This window comes from Molossus molossus, unplaced genomic scaffold, assembly GCF_014108415.1.
Source record: "Molossus molossus isolate mMolMol1 unplaced genomic scaffold, mMolMol1.p scaffold_m16_p_7, whole genome shotgun sequence".
Classification (NCBI taxonomy): Eukaryota; Metazoa; Chordata; class Mammalia; order Chiroptera; family Molossidae; genus Molossus; species Molossus molossus.
The window spans coordinates 93649758-93673213 of record NW_023425401.1 but is presented as its reverse complement, the minus strand read 5'-3'; the positions used below and the strand labels follow the sequence as shown (position 1 = coordinate 93673213).

The window sequence follows — 23456 nt, the reverse complement described above, 5'->3', positions numbered from 1 at the left end:
CAGTAGTTGCTGTATACATTCCTTAGGATTATCTATATAATAATGTTATCTATTAATAGAGACAGTTTTACTTTTTCATTTCCATCCAAAAGCTTTTCCTTTCTTTTCTTGCTTTATTAAAATGTCTAGTACAGCTTGGCCTGTGTGACTCAGTGGTTGAGCGTCGACCCATGCACCAAGAGATTGCCAGTTTGGTCAGGGTACATGCCCATGTTGTGGGCCAAATCCCCAGTGGGGGGCATGCAGGAGGCAGCTAATCTATGTTTTCTCTCATCGATGTTTCCATCTCTCTCTCCCTCTCCCTTCTCGCTTTAAAATCAATAAAGAAAAAAATTGAAAAATAATGTTTAGTATAATGTTGAATAGAACTGATGAAAATATGTTAGAGATAATCAGAAGAACAATAAATTTTATTCTTTTTGTCTTATTTCTCAAAGAGTATAATTGGCCTATTTACTGTCTTCTAGTATATATCTAGTCTTTCTTTAAACAAACTTAGTTTGTATATTTAAGCAGCAATTTTGAATTGTTGGGGAACCTATGAAGGTCAGTTTATAGTGTAGTTGATTGAATGAATCTCCTATGCTTGAACATTTAGATAGTTTGTAGTAGTTAGCAATTACAAAGAATGCTGCAGTGGATAACTTTGTGCATAGTTTCCTCAAAATGTTGTAAATGTATCTTTAGGGTAAATCCCTAGACATCCATATGGTAGGTTGAAGGGTAAATAAATATGTAGTTTTGTAGAGAATGCTGAGTTCTACCAGCAGGTATAAGAGTGTCCATTTCCCCATAGCCTCACCAATGGAGTGTACTGTATTTTGATGTTTTGCCAACCTGATGGATGAGAAAGGGTATCTCACTGTAGTTTTAATTTTGATTTCTTTTGTTATGAGGAAGTTAAACATCTTTTCTTATTTCTTAGGATCATTTAATATTTCCTTTTGAATATTCTCTGCTCACATATTTTTCTCATTTTCTATAGGATTTTTGGTTTTTTGTTTCCTCAATTAAAGTTTTTTTTGTATATTAGGGATATTAACTCTTTATGAAATATGTTGTATTTTCTCCCAGTTTGCCATTTGTCTTTTCACTTTTTTTATTATGTCTTTTGTTATACAAAAGTTTATTTTGATGTAATAAAATGTGTCAAACTTTTCTTTCATTGCTTTGACTCTTAAGTAATAGAAAGCCTTTCCCTTCAGATTATAGAATTTGAAAGGGTGAATATGAAGAATTCACCCATGTTTTCTTCTAGTATATATATAGTTTCATGTTTTACATTTAGATCTCTGATCTATTGGATTTATTTATTATGTATGATATGAAAAACAAATGTAATCTTATTCTTTTCCAATAACTTTTTGCCCCAACCTTCAATTTTTATTCAATAGACTGTGTTTACTCCAGTTATTTGAGATACCACCTTTAACATATAATAAAGTACTATATATGGCTCTATTTTTGGGTTTTCTATTCTAATATGTTGCTCTCTTTATCTGTTCGTATATCAATATTATTATATACTATTTTAAATATTGAAGTTTGTAGAATTTATTCATATCTATTAGCTGCCTCTCATAGCTCTTTATTTTCATTGTTTCCCTAGCTAGTCTTACATGTATATTTTTCCTTATGAACTTTAGTGTTAACTTGTCTAGTTTCATAAAAATATCTCTGGCATTTTTTATTGAGATCAATAAATTTATAATTTATAAGTTAACAGCCCTGGCCAGTTTGGCTCAGTGGTTGGAGCATCGGCCTGTGGATCAGATAGTCCCAGGTTCGATTCCCACTAGGGGCACGTACCAAAAAAGAAAAAAAAATTTGTAAGTTAACTTAGGGTAGAACATATATCTTTTTATTTTATTTTATTTTTATTTTTAGATCCTCACCCAAGGACATTTTTCCATTTTTTGTTCAGGTAGAGTGGGAGGGAGAGAGAGGACCAGAGAGAGAGAGACATCGATGTGAAAGGAACACATCGAGTGGCTGCCACCCGCACGACTGACCAGAGCCGGGGACAAACTGCAACCGAGGTACATGCCCTTAGCGGAAACCGAACCCGGGTCTCTCAGTACCGCAGGCTGACGCTTTAACCGCTGAGCCAAACCGGCCAGGGCTAGAACATATATCTTAATATTGAGACATCTTAACCAAGAACAAAGGGTGTCTTTTAATTTGTTGAAGTCTACCTTTGTGCCTTTCAGAATTTTTTTAGTATTTTGATATTATTTTTGAATGTATTTAAATGTTTTTCCTAAGTATTTTATCTTTTTATTGTTGTTATTATGTTTTTAATACATTATATTATATTATGTGTGTGTGTGTGTGTGTGTATTTTTTTTATCCTCACCTGAGTACTTTTTTGCATTTATCTTCAGATAGAGCGGGAAGGAGAGAGGGAGGAAGAGAGAGAGAGAAACATCAATGTGAGACAGACACATTGAGTGGTTGCCACCCACACAACTCCAACCGGGGCTGGGGACAAATTGCAACTAAGGTATGTGCCCTTAGCGGGAGCCGAACATGGGACTCTGCTGGTCCGTGGGCAGACGGTCAAACCGCTGAGCCAAACCGGCCAGGGCATTCCATTATATATTTTATCTAGTTATTACTCATGCAATGATTAGTGTTGTTTTTGCATTTTAATTTTATATGCTACCTGAATTATTTTATTGAGTTAGTTTTATTATTGCTTCTCTAGGGTTTCCAGGTATGCAGTCATGTTATCTGTAAATAAAGATAGTTTTGTCTTGCCCTGGCTGGTTTGGCTCAGTGGTTGGAGTGTTCACCTGTGGACCAGAGAGTCCCAGGTCCAGGATCCATCCATCCCTATTTTATTTTTTTTCTAGAATTTTTCTTAGGTATGGGTGATAGATTTTATCGAATGCTTTTCAGCATCTGTGGATATAATCATATGAATTTTCTCCATAGACTCATTATTACGACGCATTTTATTAACCGATTTTCTAAAGTTGAATCATTCTTGATATAAATCCCATTTCATCATGAAATAGTATTTTCTTACTGTAGTCTTGGAATCTGTTAGCTAATATACCACTTAGAATTTTTGCATCAATATTCATAAATGATTTCCATCTAACATTTTTCTTTTTGCATGTATACCATCTTTATTAGGTTTAGGTATTATTGCTTCATAAAAAGACTGGACGTTTTCCTTCATATTCTATGCTCTGAAATGACGTATATAGATTTGGGATTATCTGGTTGTTGAGATACCGTTCCCAATTCTCCATGAGTTTCTTGCACTTCTGCACCTACTGTAAGTCAGGCATTTGTGTAGTGTAAGGTATCTTCCTGCCTTAGAAAATAGTGTCTCCCTGTAAAGGGAAGGTTTCCATACCATCCGAGAAGATACAGCTGCTGCTCCCTGTAGAGCAAAAAGCAAACATGTGCACTTCCAGTATAATAAAAATAATGTTTCCCTTCAGAACAAAGGACCAGCATGCTTACTAGGCCCATTGTAAAATATTCAAGTGCCATACCTCAGGGTTCTTCTCTAGTAATGCAGCTAACTTCAAGTCCAAGTATTATCTGGCCCTTTCTGCATTGCCCCTTGGGAACTGGGGCTCAGGAAACTGGCCCCATAGACTGATACCCTAGCTACTGCTATTGCTGTGAGTAATTCATGGTCTGTCATCTCTGATCCAGGAGTCTTGTGTTTTCTACTAGCATCAATGAAATTGTGGCAGGCTAACTTGTTACTTTGTAAATAGGGTAAATCTCACACCCTTCTCACTTGACACTGGTCTTTAAAGTTGTGGTAAAATTCTCCTAGAAACCATTTTGTGAAGTAGTTCCTTGGTAACGTCCTCTATTTCTTCTATGGAAATCAGTCTGTTTAATCTCCATTGTTCATTTAAAAAATGTTAGGTGCTTATTTGTTTGGAGCAAAGAAACGGGGTCTCTTGAACGAACTTTTTATTTTCCTTTGAGGTCTCCTTGCTCATCTTTCATGAAGAACCATTGTCATTTTGAATAACTATAGCACCTTCTCAGCTTGCAGTAAATAAGAAACTATGCTTAGTAGCTAAAGTTATAAAGATCAATATCCTTTCTATGTTGTTGGGTTTTTTATGGATGATAGTTGTATAATCATTCTAAAGGTGAATGGCCTTTCTGTTTGTTTCTCTGCAGGTGGTGGTTGTACAGGCAATCAGTGCTCTCTGTCAGAAATACCCACGAAAGCACAGCGTCATGATGACTTTCCTCTCCAACATGCTCCGAGATGATGTAGGTAGACTATTTTGTAATCATAGGAAGTTGTTCTCTAAATTCTTATGGTTCCCAATAAATATCATAGTATTTAGAGCAGCTTTCTTTATCATCTCAGTACCTTTCAAATAGTGTGCTTACTTCTGGTTGCTGACTTACCATTACTAAACATGCTTATTGCTTTAGCTTAACCTGGAGAAAAAACACACCTCTGTTTCTTTCATAAAGGAAGGGAATTGAAAATTGAAAATTATAAACGTGAGCCTTGGAGTATAAGCATTTCTCCAAAAAAGCATCCTCGGAACAAATGGCAGTTCTCTCTTTTGCCAGGGAGGCTTCGAATATAAGCGAGCCATTGTGGACTGCATCATCAGCATCGTGGAAGAGAACCCCGAGAGCAAGGAAGCAGGTCTGGCCCACCTTTGTGAATTCATTGAGGACTGTGAACACACTGTGCTGGCTACAAAGATTCTACACTTGTTGGGCAAAGAGGGCCCCAGAACGCCTGTTCCCTCCAAGTATATCCGCTTTATTTTTAATAGGGTCGTACTGGAAAATGAGGCCGTCAGAGCTGGTGAGTCATTGGAACACTGATGATGTAACTGCTGATCTTTTGAAATGTTTAACTCAAGGGGTTGGTGGTGAAATTGGAGGATGAAGTTGCAAAGTTCACTTGGTGGTGGGATCTTGGAGCATCCTTAGGCCCCAGATATACAGCTCTTTCTCTGTACTCCAATGTTCATCTGGTTTCTGCCTTATATTAGAGACGAATAACCTCTGACTTTCAGTGTGATAGGAATACTGTGATGGCATCATCCACTTTTTTCAGAGTTATAGCCATCAGTATGAATGAATGTCTGTGAAATTTGTGTGTGTGTGTATTTTTAAGTGTCTTTTTAAACAGGTCCTAGGAATTTTTTTACTTCCTCCTCCCCAATCACTTCTTCCTCTTAGCATGTGAACAGGTCCACATCTCTTCTATTGATAATATAAACCTCCTTTGATTAGTTGTTTCTATTTAGCTACTGCCTATACTTCCCATCAGATAAACTGGAGGTAACCATTACTAGTTGCCTCCATAAACTTATTTTCCATTTTCTCTTCAACTCACTGTAATCTAGCTCTCTCCCTTAAAAATCCTCTGAAGCTACTTAAAAAAATATGTATCATTTGCAAACTAGTTGGAAAATCAAGTTAGACATTTTAATGTGTTTATCTTTGTTCACCTCTCAGCTAGTTTAAGGCACTGTTGACTAAATAAACACTTAATGAATCTCTCTTTCCCTTGGTTTCCACTACAGTCCACAACTTTCCATCCCTGCTCAGTCTTATTGTTAGAGCTTCTTCTCCATTCCTTAAAATAGTAGCTTTTCGTAGGAGTTTGACTTCTTAACATACACATTTTTTTTTCTGGTGATCATTTTCAGAGTTCTGCTAGATAGGCTGTGACATTGTACCATGTCTCTTTCCTGAACTTGTCCAACTATCTAAGGCACTTTAAATCCAATTTGAAATTCTAACTCACCCAAACTGAAATCTTCACCTTTATCTTATACTAGGTTGCAAAGGCAGAAACTTCACTGTTTCATAACCCCCATCTATTCTTGGGTAAAATTCTATCCATTCTGTCTCCTTAATATTTCTTTCTCTTTTTCCTCTATTTACATGGGTGCTGCTTTAGGCTCTCAATTCATTTCCAGTGCCCAACGAGTCTAACTGCCTCCAGTCTCATACAGATCCAGTCTGTGCTCCACACTCTGCTACAAATTGATATTTGCATACAAAATCTGCTTACTAATTTAGTGTAGCATACTCTGCTACAAATGTACAAATGTATCCTGTATTTAATGTCCTTTAATAATAACTTTGAGGCTTAACCACAACCTGCTTTTGTTTTATCTCTAGTCTCTCACTTATGTCCTCCAGCTCTCCAACATGGGTCCTATTCTCCAGGCCTCCTCACCTGTGTCCACTTCCAGTGTGACACTCTGCTTTCTTCTCTGGGTTGAGGGCCTTTGCCCTTGTCATTCTCTCTGCCTCTAATACTGTTTTCCTTCCGTTTCCCTCTGGCTAACTCTACTTGTCCTTCAAAATTGAGCTCAAGTAATGTGTTAACTTTGTGTCTTACTTTTCCCCCACCAATTTCGATTTAAGTTCCTTTCTCTGTATTTACTTAGCTTCCTGGGTGTAGTTGTATCATGGACTTACTATGCTGTGTTGCAATCATCATTTTACCTGCCTGTCTTTCCTACTAGAATACAACTCCTTCAAGTCAGGAACTAATGCCTTTTATCTTTCTACCCCCAGCACCTGTCACAATTTCTTACAAAAGTTAGGTGAGCAGTAAATCTTTGTTGAATGAAGTGAATTTTAATCATAGAGCATCTTTTTATGCTTGGAGCTGGTTGTTTGAAATTAGAGCTTAATTATATCAGTGGTATAGAAGAGGTTTTGGGGGTGGTGGTGAAAGATTGCTCATAAAAGAAATACATACGATTTTTTTCTACGATTCGTGGAGGACTTTCCTAGTCATAACTCTCTTGGGCCTGAAGATTTATGTTTATGCTTAAATGTATCAAATAAATAAGATAAAAAAACAATAAAACAATAAGAGAGTTTATTCCCTCTGAACATGGGGAAACGTCTCTAATTTTTTTTTTGAGTGATTATTATTTTTAACTCTAGAAACTAATATTTATGTTGCTTCATTTTATGCTTTATTATAGCTGCTGTAAGTGCTTTGGCTAAATTTGGGGCCCAGAATGAGAATCTTCTCCCAAGCATCCTTGTACTCTTACAAAGGTAACTAAAAGAATGTCTTTTTTTAAAAAAAAAAAAAGAACTGCCATGTGACTGAATAGAGAGCTCCTCACTGTACACATCAAATGCATTGCAGGGCCTAAGAGGAGAGCTGATGGAATAAGCGAGGGGCAAGTGGCATTTTTGTTCTCCTAGTAATTTTGTATATGCTTAGTACATATAAAATCTGACTTTGGACTTCTCTTTGTATGAGCACATGTGCCTCAGTTTGTGTGTTGGGGGCCAACTTCAAAGTGGCTCACTAAGTACAGTTGAAAATATCAGCTTTTCGTGGTCTCCATGACTTCCTGTTTGGTGAGGAAGACAAGACACTTGGTGTTAGTAAAAACTGTGATTACATCTTTTTATTGAAGCAGAAAAATTACAAGTCAAAGGCTTCCGCTTTAAATGAAACAAATTGCTATTTGAGTAGTAACAATGCCTGGATTTTGAATGCTTTAGAGTATTCTTAGAAGGTGTAATATTCCCATTTCTTAGTTATAAAGAAGTTTAAGTCTTTACCAGGATCACGTGGTTGTAGATCCAAGAAAAGACTTCAAACTGCTATCTCATGTTACTGTATCCTTCCTAATTATTGTAATGCCTACTTATGTAGTGCTTCTGATTCTTTACAATTGAGAGCAGTACCCAAGATTTATGGAGGTTTTAGGGTCCACCATTGGCTGTTGAGTTCTTTTATAATAAAGGTAGTATCAGATGGCTTGATTGTATTCTTTAGTTATGGTGGCAAAACTCTTGGGAATCTTTAGGATGCTGTGACATGCCTGTTCGTATCCCCTGGGCAGGTGTATGATGGATACTGATGATGAGGTACGGGACAGAGCTACCTTCTACCTGAATGTGCTGCAGCAGAGGCAGATGGCACTGAATGCTACATACATCTTCAATGGTCAGTGAGAGCCAAGGATGCACACAAACGCACTTTTGCTCCCCAGATGATATCTTGGAAGCATATCTTATGATGCTTTGTATATGAGCTGACTTCACTAGGCAAACTGCTTTGTTTGTTGTCTTTGAATGCACTTCCATTTCTAGGGAAACCTAAAGTGTGTCAAAGCCCAAAGAGGATTGCTTGTTTCTGATCCTCCTTGAGCTCCTTCTTGGATGGGTTTACCTTTTCTCTCTTTTCTTATGCTGTCATTGTCCCCACATGGCCAAGTTGCTCTTTTCTGGAAGATACTTACATTTTGTTGAAAATGTTTATGTTCTGCTCCCATGCTTCCTTGGATGAAATTATAAGGAAGTTTTATATAATGGCCTTTACTTTTAATTATTTAGGTTATAAAGTCTGTGGTTATTTTTTTTTCCTACTTCAGAAAGTATAGATAAATAGTATAAAACTGGGTCTATCTGGATCCCAGCATTGGCAAGAAGTTATAATGCTGAGATTTCTCTGTTTCATAGGTCTGACAGTCTCTGTACCAGGGATGGAAAAAGCTTTGCACCAGTATACATTGGAGCCTTCAGACAAACCCTTTGATATGAAATCCATTCCTCTTGCTATGGCTCCTGTCTTTGAACAGAAAGCAGGTAATAGGAACACTTCACTCAGTTAGTTTTTCCATGTTTAAGTAGTTTTATTAGCATATTTTCTCCAATACTTCCTTTGTTTGTTTAATTGTCACTCTGTATTTCTAAATCTTTTTAGAAGTATGGTGGATGATGTTTTTTATTAGGTTTTTAAAAACATTTTCCTGGTCTTTGCATAAAAGCTGAAATATGAAGTGTGACCCAGACTGAAAGTCTTTTTCTTTTTCCGTGCTCAGGGTTACAGCACTTGAAGTTAGTTGTCACTGTTTCCAGCAGTAATTGTGCTGTCACCTCCTACTTTTATTTTCTGAAGTTGACAATTTCTTAATTTTGCTATTGGAGGTTTATCTTGAAAGAATATATGGGACAAGATCATAAAAAATATTCCCATGGAATATCTAACTTTAAAACTCAAAATAAAAGAATAAAGAAAGGAATAAACGTTTAGTGGTGTGGTCAGAACTGAGAATGAATGCTCTTCCTAACTTTGAACATTTTCAGTTTTTCTGTTGATACTATACAAGTAATTTTTCCTATTTGAACCATGAGAAGGTTTGTTTTATAAATTGATCCTTCTTTTAAGAATATTTTTTTGTATATCCTGGCTCATTCAAAGCAAATTCTATATTTTTAGGGCTTACTTTATTATATCACAAAATAAGTTCACTAAATACATTTTAATTTGAATGTCCCTCTAAAAAGGGTGACTGAAGCCTACTGGTGGCTTTAGCGGTGGTTCCTTTAATGTTTGCCAGAAGTTTCTGCCCTGGTGTCTTTGTGTCTGCATTTTCATCTTGGTAGTGGAAGGGAAGCTCACTTGATCATTCATGTCTGTCTTTGCAGAAATCACACTTGTGGCTACTAAGCCAGAGAAGTTGGCTCCTTCCAGGCAAGACATTTTCCAAGGTATGATAATTTGATAGGTAGAAGTAATAGTCTGCACTCTAGGCTATTTATATTTATATTATAAATATAATGAAGTCCACTACTTTCATTCAGTTTGATGAATTCTCAGGAAATCTTTGTGTGACTGAATATTTCTTTTCATAGGTTACGGTTGTTGGGGCTACCTGAAGTCCATGGGACTTTCCGTTGCCAAAGCTAATGTACTGATTGGGAATGTCGTTCCTACTTTGTGTCTAGGTTAACAGGGAACTCAAATTCTAAGAAATTAGGAATATAGGGTTTTTGCCTTTAGTAATTGAGTATATAAATTCTTAAAAGATCATTTTCGTAAAGCTTGGGGACATATTAGAGTGTTTAATTATTAGTAAGGTTATGGAACCTTACAACATTGTAAGCTTCCAGAATCATGTCTTTCCTGTCTTTTTATTTGCTTTCTTCCTTTTTTTCTTCCCTTTTTTCTTGATAGAACAATTGGCTGCTATTCCTGAGTTTATGAATCTGGGACCCTTGTTCAAGTCTTCTGAGCCTGTTCAACTTACAGAAGCAGAGACAGAATACTTTGTTCGTTGTATCAAGCATATGTTTACCAACCACATTGTGTTCCAGGTGAGACACGTGCCCGGACTGGCCCCTGTGGGGCTTAGCATGCGTGGAGACGAGTATTAACTCCCCTTTAGTTTAGGGTGCTAGTAGTTCCTTTATAGAGAAGGAACTTGGCAGTGTTTCTGACTTTCTTTCCCACGGCTACAGAGATGCCTTCATATGATGGGTTAAAAACTAAAAGAAGTTAAAAACAAAATATCTGAAGAAGTTGGACAATGTAAAGTGTAACCTGTTAAAAAATAATCATCATTTAATGTGGGGTAAATGAAGTGGGTTGTTCAAAGAACCTGGCTTCTAAGCATCAAATTGAAAACCATTAAGCATCTGCCATCTTATTTGGTAGAATTAAGTTAAGTCTCAGAAAGAGAAAAAAATATTTTTTTTAATAACAGAAATCCCAAAGTCCCAAGGGCAAGGCCATTCCTGTTGCCTAAAGAAAAACCTTAGGAGGAGACCTGCAGTGCTGTTTAGAGAGGGAAGGTGTAGTGAGTTCCAGAACTGAGTTGTGGGTTATGGTGGGAACGAACAGCTTGCTTGCAAACCATTCTGATCTTTTGTACCATTTTTCTGTTTGCTGACTTTTCAGTTTGACTGTACCAACACTCTCAATGACCAGCTACTGGAGAAAGTGACAGTGCAGGTGGAACCGTCAGACTCCCACGAAGTGCTCTGCTGCATCCCAGCCCCCAGCCTCACTTACAATCAGCCAGGAATATGTTACACTCTTGTCCGTTTGCCTGAGGATGACTCTTCAGCAGGTACTAGCCCGCAGAAGGGAAGAGATACTTACATGATTAAGCGTGCATTACCATCCAAGCTCTTAAATGTCTGGACACGTTTGGGGTTCAAGAATATGGTTCTTGCCCTGGTGGGTTTGACTTAGTGGTTAGAGTGTCAGCCTGCGGTCCAGAGAGACCCGGGTTCGGTTCCCGCTAAGGGCACATACCTCAGTTGCAGTTTGTCCCCGGCCCTGGTTGGGTCGTGTGGGTAGCAGCCACTCGATGTGTCCCTTTCACATCGATGTTTCTCTCTCTCTCTCTCTCTCTCCCTCCCACTCTATCTGAACAAAATATCGAAAAATGTCCTCGGGTGAGGATAAAAAAAATATATATATGGTTCTTTTCTAGAATTAAATGTAATGATAGTGATGGTATACTTATAAAATTAGTCAGTACTGCAGAAATATTATTTATAACTAAATCCCTAAGTAAAATTTTCTAGGCATTTGATCTTAAAAGAGAAACCGAACGTATACAGGGTAGCCCAAGAAGGATTCCAGGCTTTCTGTAGATCAGTGTGACCACTGATGCGGGTTCACATACCTGATGTCTCCTGTGAAGGAGCACAGCCTACTTCTTCCTGATGTTTCTTTCCAGGGCATCCTAAGGGCTTTTTATTTAGTAGATCCATGGCATTTTAAAATATATCATTTTTGAGGGTTCTATGGCATAAGGCTAGCATCTGAGAGTATGTCTCAGCCTAATGAATGTCTTAACCAACATTTGTGTATCCACATTTGAGAAAGGCTTTGTAATTCTCCCCTTGACCCAGGTGGAGTTTGGGGGTTAGCTTCTAGTGCCGATAATAGTATTTACAAGTTTGGGGATTTGAGGTCTTCTGACCTATCTCTTGTGAATGTCCAGTATGTGCTGTACCTGATATCTTCTCCCATTTTCCCGCCTGAGTGCTTTTCTTCCCATATTCACTGCGAAATAGTCACATTTGTTACCCGGTTTTCACAGAAATAAGCATACACATTGCATTTATGTTTTGAACAACTTTTATTACTAGTACAGGAAAAAGCAATTTTTACTTCTAGTACAGGAAAGAACAGATAAAAGTTAACAAACATTGGGGAAGGTACAGAGTTACAAGAAATGGTAAAAGTACTAGTAAATTGTTATCCCTGCTCGTCATTCGGTTACATTTGGGGCTTAACCTGCCTTCTTTTAGCCCCTCTCCGAACTCCCTCTTCAGATGTTGGTTCTGGGAGCCCCTGCCCAATCTTATCTGTGTTGGGTATAGACCAGGCTACTCACTCTAGCACGAGGTAGATTCAAATTGTCAGTGTTGCTGGGTCTGAATCCCAGGTTGTTCCCTCTGACCGCTGGGTGCAGCCACCCTGGGTCCATAACCCGCTGGGTTAGGAAGGCACTTTCCCAACTGGCCTCTAGGATTTCTCCTCGGGCCTGAGGCCGTCTGACCTTAACCTTTCATTACCTCCCTTATCCCTTCATGAGGTTTCTCTCGTCCCATTCCCTTTTAGCTTCACTTTCTCTCCTGGTCTGTATCCTTCTAGTTAGACTTGTTTAAAGCATGTCCACCAGCCAGAAATGTAGCTGGCTGTACTCTAAGCTAGATGGTTTAATTATTCTTGTTCTAACCAGTATCTGGGCCCAGTCTTAAAGTAGCCCTGTGGCTTCTGTCATTATCCTGGGATACTCTGTACTTATCTCAGTTGTTTTTTTTTTTTTTTCAAGTGGCTTCCTCTCCTTGTTTCATAACTCTTCCTCCTGTGGTACTTCTCACCAAGTTTCTGCTTTTTAAGAAATGCCATTACTTCGCCACTTAATTTTAGAGGGAAGCAAAATGCTTGGACCCATCGAAGAATCAAGCTCTTCTCAGATGAGAAAACTAACTCTTCCCATTTCCCAGGTTCACTTGCATAACTGATAACTCAGGTGCCTCACAAATCCCAGGGAGTATCTTAACAGAATACAATAAATACAGTTTTACAATATCAAAATACATAAAACAACAACATTGAAATTACAGCAATTACATATAGTTCAGGAGGAAACAACAACAACAGAAACATTTCTACTAAGAGAGTAAGGATAAGGGAGGTTTTCTTACCCCTCTTTAGTGAGGGGTTAATTTCTTTTTAAAACATAGATCTTACAAATTAGCCCAGAGGTTTCACCTTTGATCTGCTGGCTGTGGGCTCTTTTGGTTGATGGTTTGTTAGTATTTTATTTATAAAAATTTGGCATTTGGAGAATTTTCTGTCTTTTCTGTTAAAATCATAGGGTTTGCTGATTGGTGCTAAAAGTCAGTTATAAACTTTTGTCATTCCATTTCGGTGAAAAGAATGGAATTTTGTCTCAACACTTGGACTTTTCGAACTTTGTTAGTAGTTAATTTTTATTTGACCCATCCTTTACCTGCTTAAAAACAAATTCCTTTCTATTCCTTTGTCTTTGTCAGAAATTCTAAAATTTTTAATCCATGGCCGATCCAAAGTCTTTGAAATACCAGGACACAGATGGTAATAAAAGTCTTTCACCTATTCCTTCTTTTTTGCATTTTCTCATTGAAAATATTCCAAATTCAACAATCATCTGAATATCTGTACATTACCTCTACTTCATCTCATCTCAGAAAATATGTTTTCCTTATAATCACAGGGGGGAAAAAGAAATTATATAGATTATGATTTCCTTCCACTTGAAAATTTTATATCATAATAGAAAGGAATGTAGGTTTTAGAGTTAGACAAATTGGGATCTGAATTCTGACTCTGCTACATACAGACTCTAATTATGGATCTGTTATTTGATCTCCATAAGCCTTTCAGGATTGTTGTAAGGATGAAATGACATTAAGTAAGGTGATTAGCATGGTGCCAGACATACAGTAAATACCCAATAAACAGAAGCTATTATTGCTTCAATTCTGAACTACCCACTTTCTTCCTTTACCCTCTTTAAAAATTAAGTCTTCCACAGTTCAAAAGACACACCCTCTAATCTCCTCCAGAAAAGTGTTCCATCAATTATTCTTATCTTTGCTGTATCTTTAAACTTGCCCATTCTCCCTTACTTTGTAAGTGTACAAAAAATCTACTTTAACCCAACATCAAGGTATCACCATAAACTCCTTCCCTCCAATTATGGGCAATTTTTGGAAAGAGTGTTTCAATTCAATTAGTCCTACTTATATTCTGGCCTCTAACAATTACTTTTTTACTTAAAAAATTTTAGAAAAGCCTTCAAGGCAGCATTCTTTCTTAGCATCTTTTCCCATTCAGCAACTTTCTTTTGAATCTTTATTGCACTACAGTAACATCATATATATGCAACAGTCTACAAAATTTTCCCTATTTTGGACTTCTGTAATATCCTTACCTAATTAACTTGGTGTCCCATTACCTATTCAGAACTGTTCTAATCCCTATATTGCTTTTATTATTGGACTATCAGGCCTTACTGCATCATATTTCTCATCTCAAACCATTTCAGTACATTTAAATAACTCATTTTAAAAAAGTATCCATTAGAAAATATCCATACTAAGACCACGTTGAACAGTACATGTATATGAGTCACTTTTCTCTGTTTTTCATTAGGGATGCTGCCTCCCAAATAACAATTCATAACTCTTTCATGTATACTTCAGTTCTCGACTTTCTGCCTGTACTTCCTTAACCCTCCAGCTATACTTGAGCTACCATGGGAATGTGACAGACGACAACCTTGTCTCTCTTTCATTTCTTGTTCAGTTTTGACCGTATCAACTCCTGACATACTGTATTAAATCTACAAATGTCATTAAGTAAAATTGATCTGAGTTTTTACTTTGACTCACCTCCATCTACTCACTGGCTCCATATTAATGACCCTTGATGAAACTTTACATTCTTTCCATCTAAGCGCATAATTCAAATATTAAAACAGGATAGAACAGTGCTTTTATCACCATTCCCCCTGCCTTTATCACTAGAATTTGTATCAGTCTAGCCTTAAATCAGTATTCCTTCCATTTGACCCATTATGAGGTTATCCAGGATTCCCAGTTTGAAAACGCCTTATTCACCTGTTCATTCTTCTCGGAACCAATCTGCCTTTCATCAGACACACTGAAATTTGTGACATTCCTCTCTACATTCAACCTGTCTTCCTTTCCTAGTCCACGGTTCCCTCTCACTCTGTCGTCGTCGGCACCCGTAATCTTTACTGCTGCTTTTCTTAAAGACCTCTCTCCAGAATGCGCATGGCGTGCCCACTCATTTCCCTTTTTTTTCTTTTGGCCTTAGAAAAGCCTCTGCTTGTTTCTCCAAATAGGCTTGGTTCACACTCTGGCTGGCCTTTGAATGGATTCAGTAGTGAATGTGCAGACTTCCTCTTTCGCTTACGCTTACTACTCGGAACAGTGGCGTCCTTCGCGTGCGTCTCCAGCTTCGCCTGTCCCAAACTCTGGTGTGAGGATTGCTGCCGCCCCTCCCCTAACGCCCTCACGTCATGATTTCTCTCTGGGTGACCCTTCGTTCTCCTGGATCTGCCCCCTTGGATATGATTATCTGATAGACATTTTAGGCCGCCACCAAATTCCATACGACAATTTCTTTTTATATATTTCTAATATTTCCTTTAGAAAACATAGCTCATAGCTCCCACCATTGGGAGCCATTCATTGTGATCCGATTTAACAGGCAGCGCGGTACATCATAACCATTAGACTGTTCCCCAGTAATGCTGAGAATAATTTAATATGTATACTATTGACATAATCCCAATTTCATTTTAATCGCTGCTTTCCACGTTTCCTCTGCTAGTTATATTGGGAAAACATGAACCATATAAATGCCGTGTTAACCATCTATAGGATGCATATTTTATCAGTGCCAAATGCCATTCTTTCATAGTCCATTTGCTTGTACTCCATTGCCCGCCCTTTATATTTGGCGGTCCTACAGCTTCTCCCTCTGGAAATATTCTACATTGTCTAGTTTCTCAGAAAACAGTGCTTGCCCACAGATGAAACAGACATCACCCACCCTTTCTTATATTCACCGGTATGCTCCACTGTCTGGCTTCCATACTGAACATGCAACCTTCTTGAGACTCCCTGAGATTTACCACATCTCAAAACTGTGGGCTTTGCCCTTTGAGATGCCCCTTTACCCACCTGAGCCCCTCTCACTATCAAAGGCTTTCTCCTCTCTTCCATGCCATGCCATCCCTTCCTTGTCCCATCGCCAACCCCGACCAACTCGCCTCCCTCCAGCTGCCTTCTCATGAAGCCCGAGGTCCACTGTCTCTCTCTTTCCATGCTGGGTGCAGAATAAAACTTGCTCATTCCATCCTCTGCCTCTTCTCGAACCCTTCTTGTCTTCAAGAGCTCTCCGCTTTGTCTTCAACATAGCATTCTACCTCCCCCACCACCTGCCAGCCGTGCAACAGATTTGCTGGTTTTCTCCTTGACATCTGCTCCCCTCTTGACCTACACTCATGCTGCATCCAGTGCCTGCTTCATTGTCCCCAACCTGCTGTTAGTGAATCTAACTAACTACCATCTAAATTCAACCCTAAGCACCCAACCTTTTCAGATCCACCATCTTGGAAAAGGGCATCGCTTCTCTGTGACCTTTCATCATTTCATCATCATGACCTGACGGTTGTATTCATCATGTTAATTATCATTATCTCGACAGTTCATCTTCCTCTGACCTCTTCCCCCCTCTCCTGCGTTCCTCATGTGCCTTCTCTGCTTTGAGCTCTTCCTCTCCCAGGCTTGCTCACCCTTCTCACACTCACCGGGGCAAAGTTCCTGGGTTTTCCATTCCACTCCGATGTTTAGGCTCTTCACCATCACTCTAGTGGCTCCCTTTCCCTCTCAGGAAGCCTCATCTGCCCTAGCTGTGAAGTGCCCTTTCTCGTTGTCCTGGCCCATCGGACCACTTCTCCCTAATACACCCTCCTAGTGCTTGAGGTGCTACCTGACCTCTGACCTCCTGGGACTACTTTCATTGACTCTGCTACATACATAGCAAAGAAACTGTCCTGCCCAAACCATGTGACATTCTTTCAGCTACCATCTGAATCTTCTGGCTGGATTCAGTAGTCTGCTGTGTGCTCCCTTCCCGCTACTCATGCCAATCCGGCCACTGCCTCAGACATACTGTACCCACCAACCCCTGCTCACACTCTGTGGACCCAGCTGGGATTTCCTCCCGGAACCTGCAGACATCACTTCCTGTGACCATCCATGTTTCCATTCAGACCCCTTTCTTGCACACTCTCTCACAGCTCTCAGGGAGCTACTTCTTCTGAATCTCCGATCTTTTGTCACCCTCTGCCCTCCCTCTTGCACCCACGCCTGCTAACCCACACCCGACACCCTGGCGCTCAGTGTGGACCTGCACAGACCCCAGGGCACTGCCGCCCACCCCTCCCACTCTCCTCCCTCACCCCCAGTCAGCTCTCTCCCCGATGCTCTTCAGTGTCCCCTCCCTTCGAGCTGGTCCCTCCGTCTGCGTGCACATCGCGTCAGGGGCTCTGCTCACATGGTCACGACCCAGTGTTCCCCTCCAGGCTCCCCCAGCCCTCCTGCTCCAGATCCCAGCCTTGGTGCCCCACTCCCTACTCCCTGAGGGTGAACCCCAGACCACACCCCCATCTCTCCAGGTGATTTCTGGGCTGCATCCATTAGCTGGCCGTCTGCCTGCTCCAGGTCCTCTGCCCCATCCTGGCCTCCTTGACTGATGCCTCCCCTGACCCGACTCAGGGCCCTCTGCTCAGGCTTCACCTCTGCCCAGCTCTCCACTCTGCCCCTTCCACCCAGTGATTCTCACCCGAGGGTGCATGACCCCCAAGGCGGCCTGTCAGCAACATCTTTTGGGTGTGTTATTTTTGAATTTTTTTGTTTTGTTTTTTTGTTTTTTGTTGTTTGAGCAGAGAACTGCTCCCCCTTCAGATGCTGTGATAGGCCTCCCTTGGGATCATGCCCCCCCCCCAGGTGAAACTCACCCCCCCCCCCCCCCCGGGGAGAATCACTGCTGTGGAAGCCCCGCCTGACTGCTGGGCCACCCTCACCCGAGCCTCTAGCCTTCCATGGGTTACTGTCAATATTTGCTCCTGAAGCTCTGTGTTCACCCCACGCTCAGGCTGTCCCAGACTGTGCTCTTGGAACCAGCCCACTGCCTTCCATGTTGACTGTTTCATACCAACATGTCCAGACCCCAGTCTGCAGTGCAGCATTGTTCTCTCCCCCACCTCCCTACACCCTCCTGCCCTTCACCCTTTATGACTCTCAGGAATTATGACAGTATCTTTGGTTCAGATCTTGTCATTCTTGGCCCCTGTGGTCCTCACACCACTGTTTTCTGTCAACTGTACGTTTCCCTCCACACTTTCTAGTAACTCCTGTGTCCTCTCAGGGGTGTCACTGGTCTTCTCCACCCTGTCCTCAGCCTGTGGTCATCACCCCTGACACCTGACATGGGGCAGTGCACACAGTCAGTTCAAGATGGTTTCCTCAGAGCTGCTAGTTTGTCTCATGTTCCCCACCCACGACCATCCACAGTGATTCCTACCCTTCTCTCTGTTCAACCCCATTAAACCTGACCCAAACCCTGTCCTACTCCCTGACCCAACCTCCCACCCCATCCCTTGCTTCCCGCCCCACCGGATCTGTAATAAAGAGCCTGGCCAAAAAGTTCTATCCTTGACACCAAGTTCAAGTCTGTGGGAGCAGCCACTGTTTCCCACAAACCACGAGCCACCCGTTTTCACTCTTCCCCACACCCCTGCTCAGGTTGGCTGGTCCCAACTCTTCGAACTGCCTTCTAGCCTGCTCCTATAAGATCCTCCTGGATGTCTCCCCTACCACCTCTCTTCTCCTTGCTCCCTTTGTTAGTGGCCAGCTTGTTTCTCTCCCGCCACGCTCCACTCTCCATCCTCCCATGGGTGCCTCCCATCACCTTGACTGTCCCTGGGAGATGACCTCCCGGTGCACTGCATCAGGGACATTCCTTTCTGTGACCTTTCTCACCCAACTCATACTTCTTTCATCCTCAGCCCAGGGATAGCGCCCAACCTCTTTTACAGGGCCCCGTGCACCTCGTAAACGCCCTACTGCCTGTCATTGACTTGCACTGGGCCATCCCTTCTCCATAGGACTGCGCTCCCTCCCGTGGCCTGTTCTCCCTGCTCACACTCTTCCTATCCCCTCACCAAGCCACATTCTTCCTGAAACCACCTGCTGTCGCTCATTAGGTCCTTACACTGGCTACCAGCACCACTCTTCATGCTTTCCAGTAGCCTCGGCCAGCCACGCCTTCCTTCCTCTTCTCTCTTACTCTTGTATCAGGAGATCACCCCTAGAACATGCAGCAGGTCCCACCACTTCCTTCTCTCCTCCACTGTGCCTCCTGATACTCCATGACCATCACCCTTGCCCTTCCAACCCCACTGACACTGAACCCACCCTCGCCCTCCTTCCCTCTTAGCCACGTTCCCCCACAATGCCTACCTGCAGATTTTAAGACCTTCTGCTCTCACTTTTCCCCTCTGCTTTGCCCTCTCTGTTGTCCGCTGGATCACAGCCTCCAGAACAAGATTCCCAGGACTCCACCATCCCCACTAGCTCTCTCCCTCTGTGCCCTTTGCTGCCCATAGTCTGTATTCAGATTAGACCTATGACACCCCCCTCGTTTAAAGGTCTCCATCCTTCTCTGCTTCCCTGTGTGGAGCCTCCAGCACATGCTAGACGTCCCGTTTCCAGCCCCCCTGGAAGAGCAGAGCACAGGTTCCGTGATGGCTGCGAAAGGTCCCCTTGGCTCCCGCCTGTTCCTCCTCCATCTCTAAGCACATTTGCTACCCACACACTAGATTCCATCCACATGAGTCCGTCCTGAAGTCCCCGAGGTTCCGTCAGGGGTCTCTTGTGGGTCCATCTCTGTGCAGTCCCTGCAGCCTGCCCCACTTGCTCCTGAAGCCCCGGGCCATAGCCAGCCGTGCGCTTCAGCTCTGCTCCGCTCCTGTCACCTGGCCTCGTGCCTCAGGTCCGCCAATTCCCCAAACGGGGCGCCCCGCGGGCTGCTTGCCATTCCCATGGTGCCCACTTTGCCTGCCCTGACCCACACATGCATGAGGTTCCCTCCACTCTTCCCTGCTGCCTGGCCCTGTCTCTTCACGTTGACCCACTGACACAGTTGCATCTCATAAATCACTTTCATGGTGGCTGGAACGCGACTGTCTCTCTCCCCATGCTGGGTTTGGACTGATCCGAGTTCCGCCCCTCCTCTGCCTTTTCTCCGACTGCTGTCTTCAAGAGACCGGCTGCTTCAGCCTCAGTAGCCCTCCTCCTGCCCCTCCCCCCGCCGGGCATGCAGTGGATTCAGTGGTCTTTGCCTTGACATGTGTTCCCTTCCTGACGTGCCCTCATGCTCCCCTGTTGCTAGCTTCTTGGTCCCCATTGTGCTGTATTTAATCCTTCTGCTGTCCCAAAATACCTAAAATACCCTGCCTTTTCAGATGTGTCCTTTTGGAGACAGCTGGCGATTCTCTGGGCTCTCTAACGTTTCACACCTCACCGTGCTTGTACTGACAGGGTTGTCTTCCGTGTTTGCAAGGGGACACGGGACTCTGCATCAACCACCTCATCCTGACCTGGCCTTCTCCCACCTCCTGTGTCCTCATTGGCCGTAAGCAACTGGATTCTGACTCCTGCCTGTGCTTCATAATTCCCTTGGTCCGTTTCTATGGACCACGTTCCTGGATGCCCCACTCCCTGTCTGCACTTCAGACTCTGCCATCCTTCTTAGTGCAGTGGCTCCCTGAGCTTCTCAACCAGCCTCTACTGCCCTGGCTGCAGGTGCCATCGCCTGCCTTTGTCACTCTTCCGGCTCGTGGGACCACGTCCCCTCTCCCGCACTCCCAGAGTTCAACACTACTCACCTGACCTCCTGCGCCCAGTTTCATCATCCCTCTGGCTTTACTTCTCTATGGCATACATAGCAAAGGACTGTCCTACCTGAGCCATGTGACAGTCTCAGCCACCGACTGAATCTCCCAGTTGGGTTCAGTAGTCTGTTCTGTGTGCTCCCTTCTGCCCATCCCAATCCAGTCAGCGCCTCACACACGCATGAGGCATACTGTGCCGAATCCGCACTCTGCCCACCAGTGACCTGTGCTCACAGCCTGTGGACCCAGCTGTGAGTCACTCCCAGAGCCCGCAGATGTCACTGCCTGCAACGGCCCATGTCCGCGCAGACCCCATCGCGCACTCTGCAGCTCTCTCCAGGTTCCGTCATCTCCTGCTTGGCGCCCGGCACTTGCCCTCAGCCCTCCCTTTTGCCCTGCGCCTGCCAGCCTGCCAGCTGACCCACGGTGCTCGGTGTCGACCTGCACAGAGCCCTGGGTTCTCCTGTACACCTCTCCTTGTTCCATCTCTCCTTCTCCTCCCTGCTCAGGAGGCAGCCGTTGCCACGTGATCTGATTCAGGGTTGTCTCCAGTCCCAGCCGCCTCTTCGTTCACTGCAGACATCCAGTCCGTGCTCTGTTCCCACCCGTACAGCCCGTCTTCCTTCAGTCTCCACTCCAGTCTCTGACCAGCCCTACACTACTCAGGGGCCCTCAGCTCCAGGTCCCAGCCTTGGTGCCCCACTCCCTACTCCCTGAAGGTGAATCCCCGACCCCCAACCCCCACCTTTCCCCGTGATTTCTGGGCTGTATCCATTAGCTGCCTGTCTGCCTGCCCCAGGTCCTCTGCCCCATCCTGGCCTCCTTGACTGATGCCTCCCCTGACCCAACTCAGGTCCCTCTGCTCAGGCTTCACCTCTGCCCAGCTCTCCACTCTGCCCCTTCCACCCAGTGATTCTCACCCGAGGGTGCATGACCCCCAAGGCGGCCTGTCAGCAACATCTTTTGGGTGTGTTATTTTTGAATTTTTTTGTTTTGTTTTTTTTGTTTTTTGTTGTTTGAGCAGAGAACTGCTCCCCCTTCAGATGCTGTGATAGGCCTCCCTTGGGGACCATGCCCCCCCCCAGGTGAAACTCACCCCCCCCCCCCCCCGGGGAGAATCACTGCTGTGGAAGCCCCGCCTGACTGCTGGGCCGCCCTCACCCGAGCCTCTGGCTTCTACTGGTTGCCACTGACACGTGTTCCTGAAAGGTCCCAGCGTTCGCCACACTCTCACCCGTCCCGACACTGTCCTCCTGGAACCCCCCCCCCCCCCCCCCCCGCTCCTTAACATGTTGCCTCTTTGATACCCGGTATGCCCCAAACCCCAGTCTGCTCTAGCGCATTATTCTTTTTACATCACCACCACCCAGATCCCCTCCTGCCCCCACCCAGTGACTCTCAGGAATTGTGACAATATCTTTGGTCCAGATCTGGTCGTCAGTACTTTCCCTAAATTCAAACCTCCTGAGATCCGTGACACTGTTCCCTTGCAGAGCCTCGTCCCTGTGGTCCTCACATCCTCCTGGTTTTCCTGCTAACCACACCTCACCTTCCCCCTTTCCTGCAGCCACCGCCCTGAGTCCTCTGTCTTCCCTCCCGCCTCCTCAGTCCCTAACACTTGTCATGGAATCAGTCCACAAGCTCGGTTAAGGGTGGTTTTCTCAGTGCCTGGAGCTTGGGTTCTGCCCCCCACCCCCCGCCAACCTCATGTCCATTGATCCCTGTGATGCCCTCCATCAGACTTGACCCGCAGCCTACGCAGCCTCGTCTTCCACCCTGACCCTTCCCAGCCCGTCCTGCCAGATCCTGGATCCATAGTGAAGAGCCTGGCCCTTTCCACAACATTCGAAGCTGAAGGAGCAGCCACTGCCTCCCCCTGCATGCTGCCTATCCTTCCCCCTTTCCACCGCTCCTTCCCCGCAGAATCACTCATGCTAGCTGATCCTGATGGCTTAATATCTTTGTAGTTGGCAACTCTGGTGTCTGCCAGGATGCCTACTTCACCACCTCCTTCTTCTCCCTGCTCTTCGTTGGTGTCCAGCCCTCTCCCTTCTCCCTTCTCCACTCCATCCTCTGCTGGGTGCCTCCCATTATCACCTGTCTCTGGAATGTGTCCGCCCTGCTGTGCTGCTCAAGATCCCATTTGGACATTCCTTCCCCTGACCTCTCCTCACAGGACCACTTCTTCCCTTTCCCACATGCGCATCTTCTCTAAGGCCCCTCCTCTCAAAGCTCCCTGGTGCCTGTCATCGAGTACCACTGGCTCCGCCCTTCTCCAGGGGTCTGCTCCCTCCCATGACCCGCCCTCACTGCTCACACCGTCCATCCCCTCATCAGTCCGACACCCTCTGCTGTCTGCCTGGTGCTTCCAGCACTGCCTCCCGCAGGTTCCCTGTTCCTTAGCCTCGCCCTGTGTCCCTCTCCTCCCTCTTCTCTCATCCCTTTTCATCAAGTTCGTGCCGCAGGTTTTACGCCAGGCCCACTTGCCTTCTCCTCTCCCTTCCCTCACTCCACTGCTTCACTCTGCGGCGCTGGGCCCTTGATGCGCCCCGGCCCCCCGTCCATGGACACTGCCAGCTCCCTGCTTTGCCCTTTCCTCAGCCTCATCCCCGCACAACACCCATGTACGGACATCAGCACCCTTCTCTCTCCGTCCCATTCTGCCTCGTCCCC

The 23456-nt window shown here is 43.8% G+C and overlaps 1 protein-coding gene across 1 annotated transcript in view; it reads left to right on the top strand.

The window, feature by feature from the left end:
• COPG2 (COPI coat complex subunit gamma 2) overlaps positions 1–23456 on the top strand; it is a 129718-nt gene that overhangs the window by 75596 nt on the left and 30666 nt on the right. Inside the window, exons 13-20 of the mRNA XM_036247641.1 lie at positions 4162–4257; positions 4570–4813; positions 6966–7041; positions 7845–7948; positions 8464–8589; positions 9433–9495; positions 9962–10101; positions 10685–10856. Coding sequence (XP_036103534.1) covers positions 4162–4257; positions 4570–4813; positions 6966–7041; positions 7845–7948; positions 8464–8589; positions 9433–9495; positions 9962–10101; positions 10685–10856 — 1021 coding nt within the window. The remainder of the gene's footprint in view (positions 1–4161; positions 4258–4569; positions 4814–6965; positions 7042–7844; positions 7949–8463; positions 8590–9432; positions 9496–9961; positions 10102–10684; positions 10857–23456) is intronic.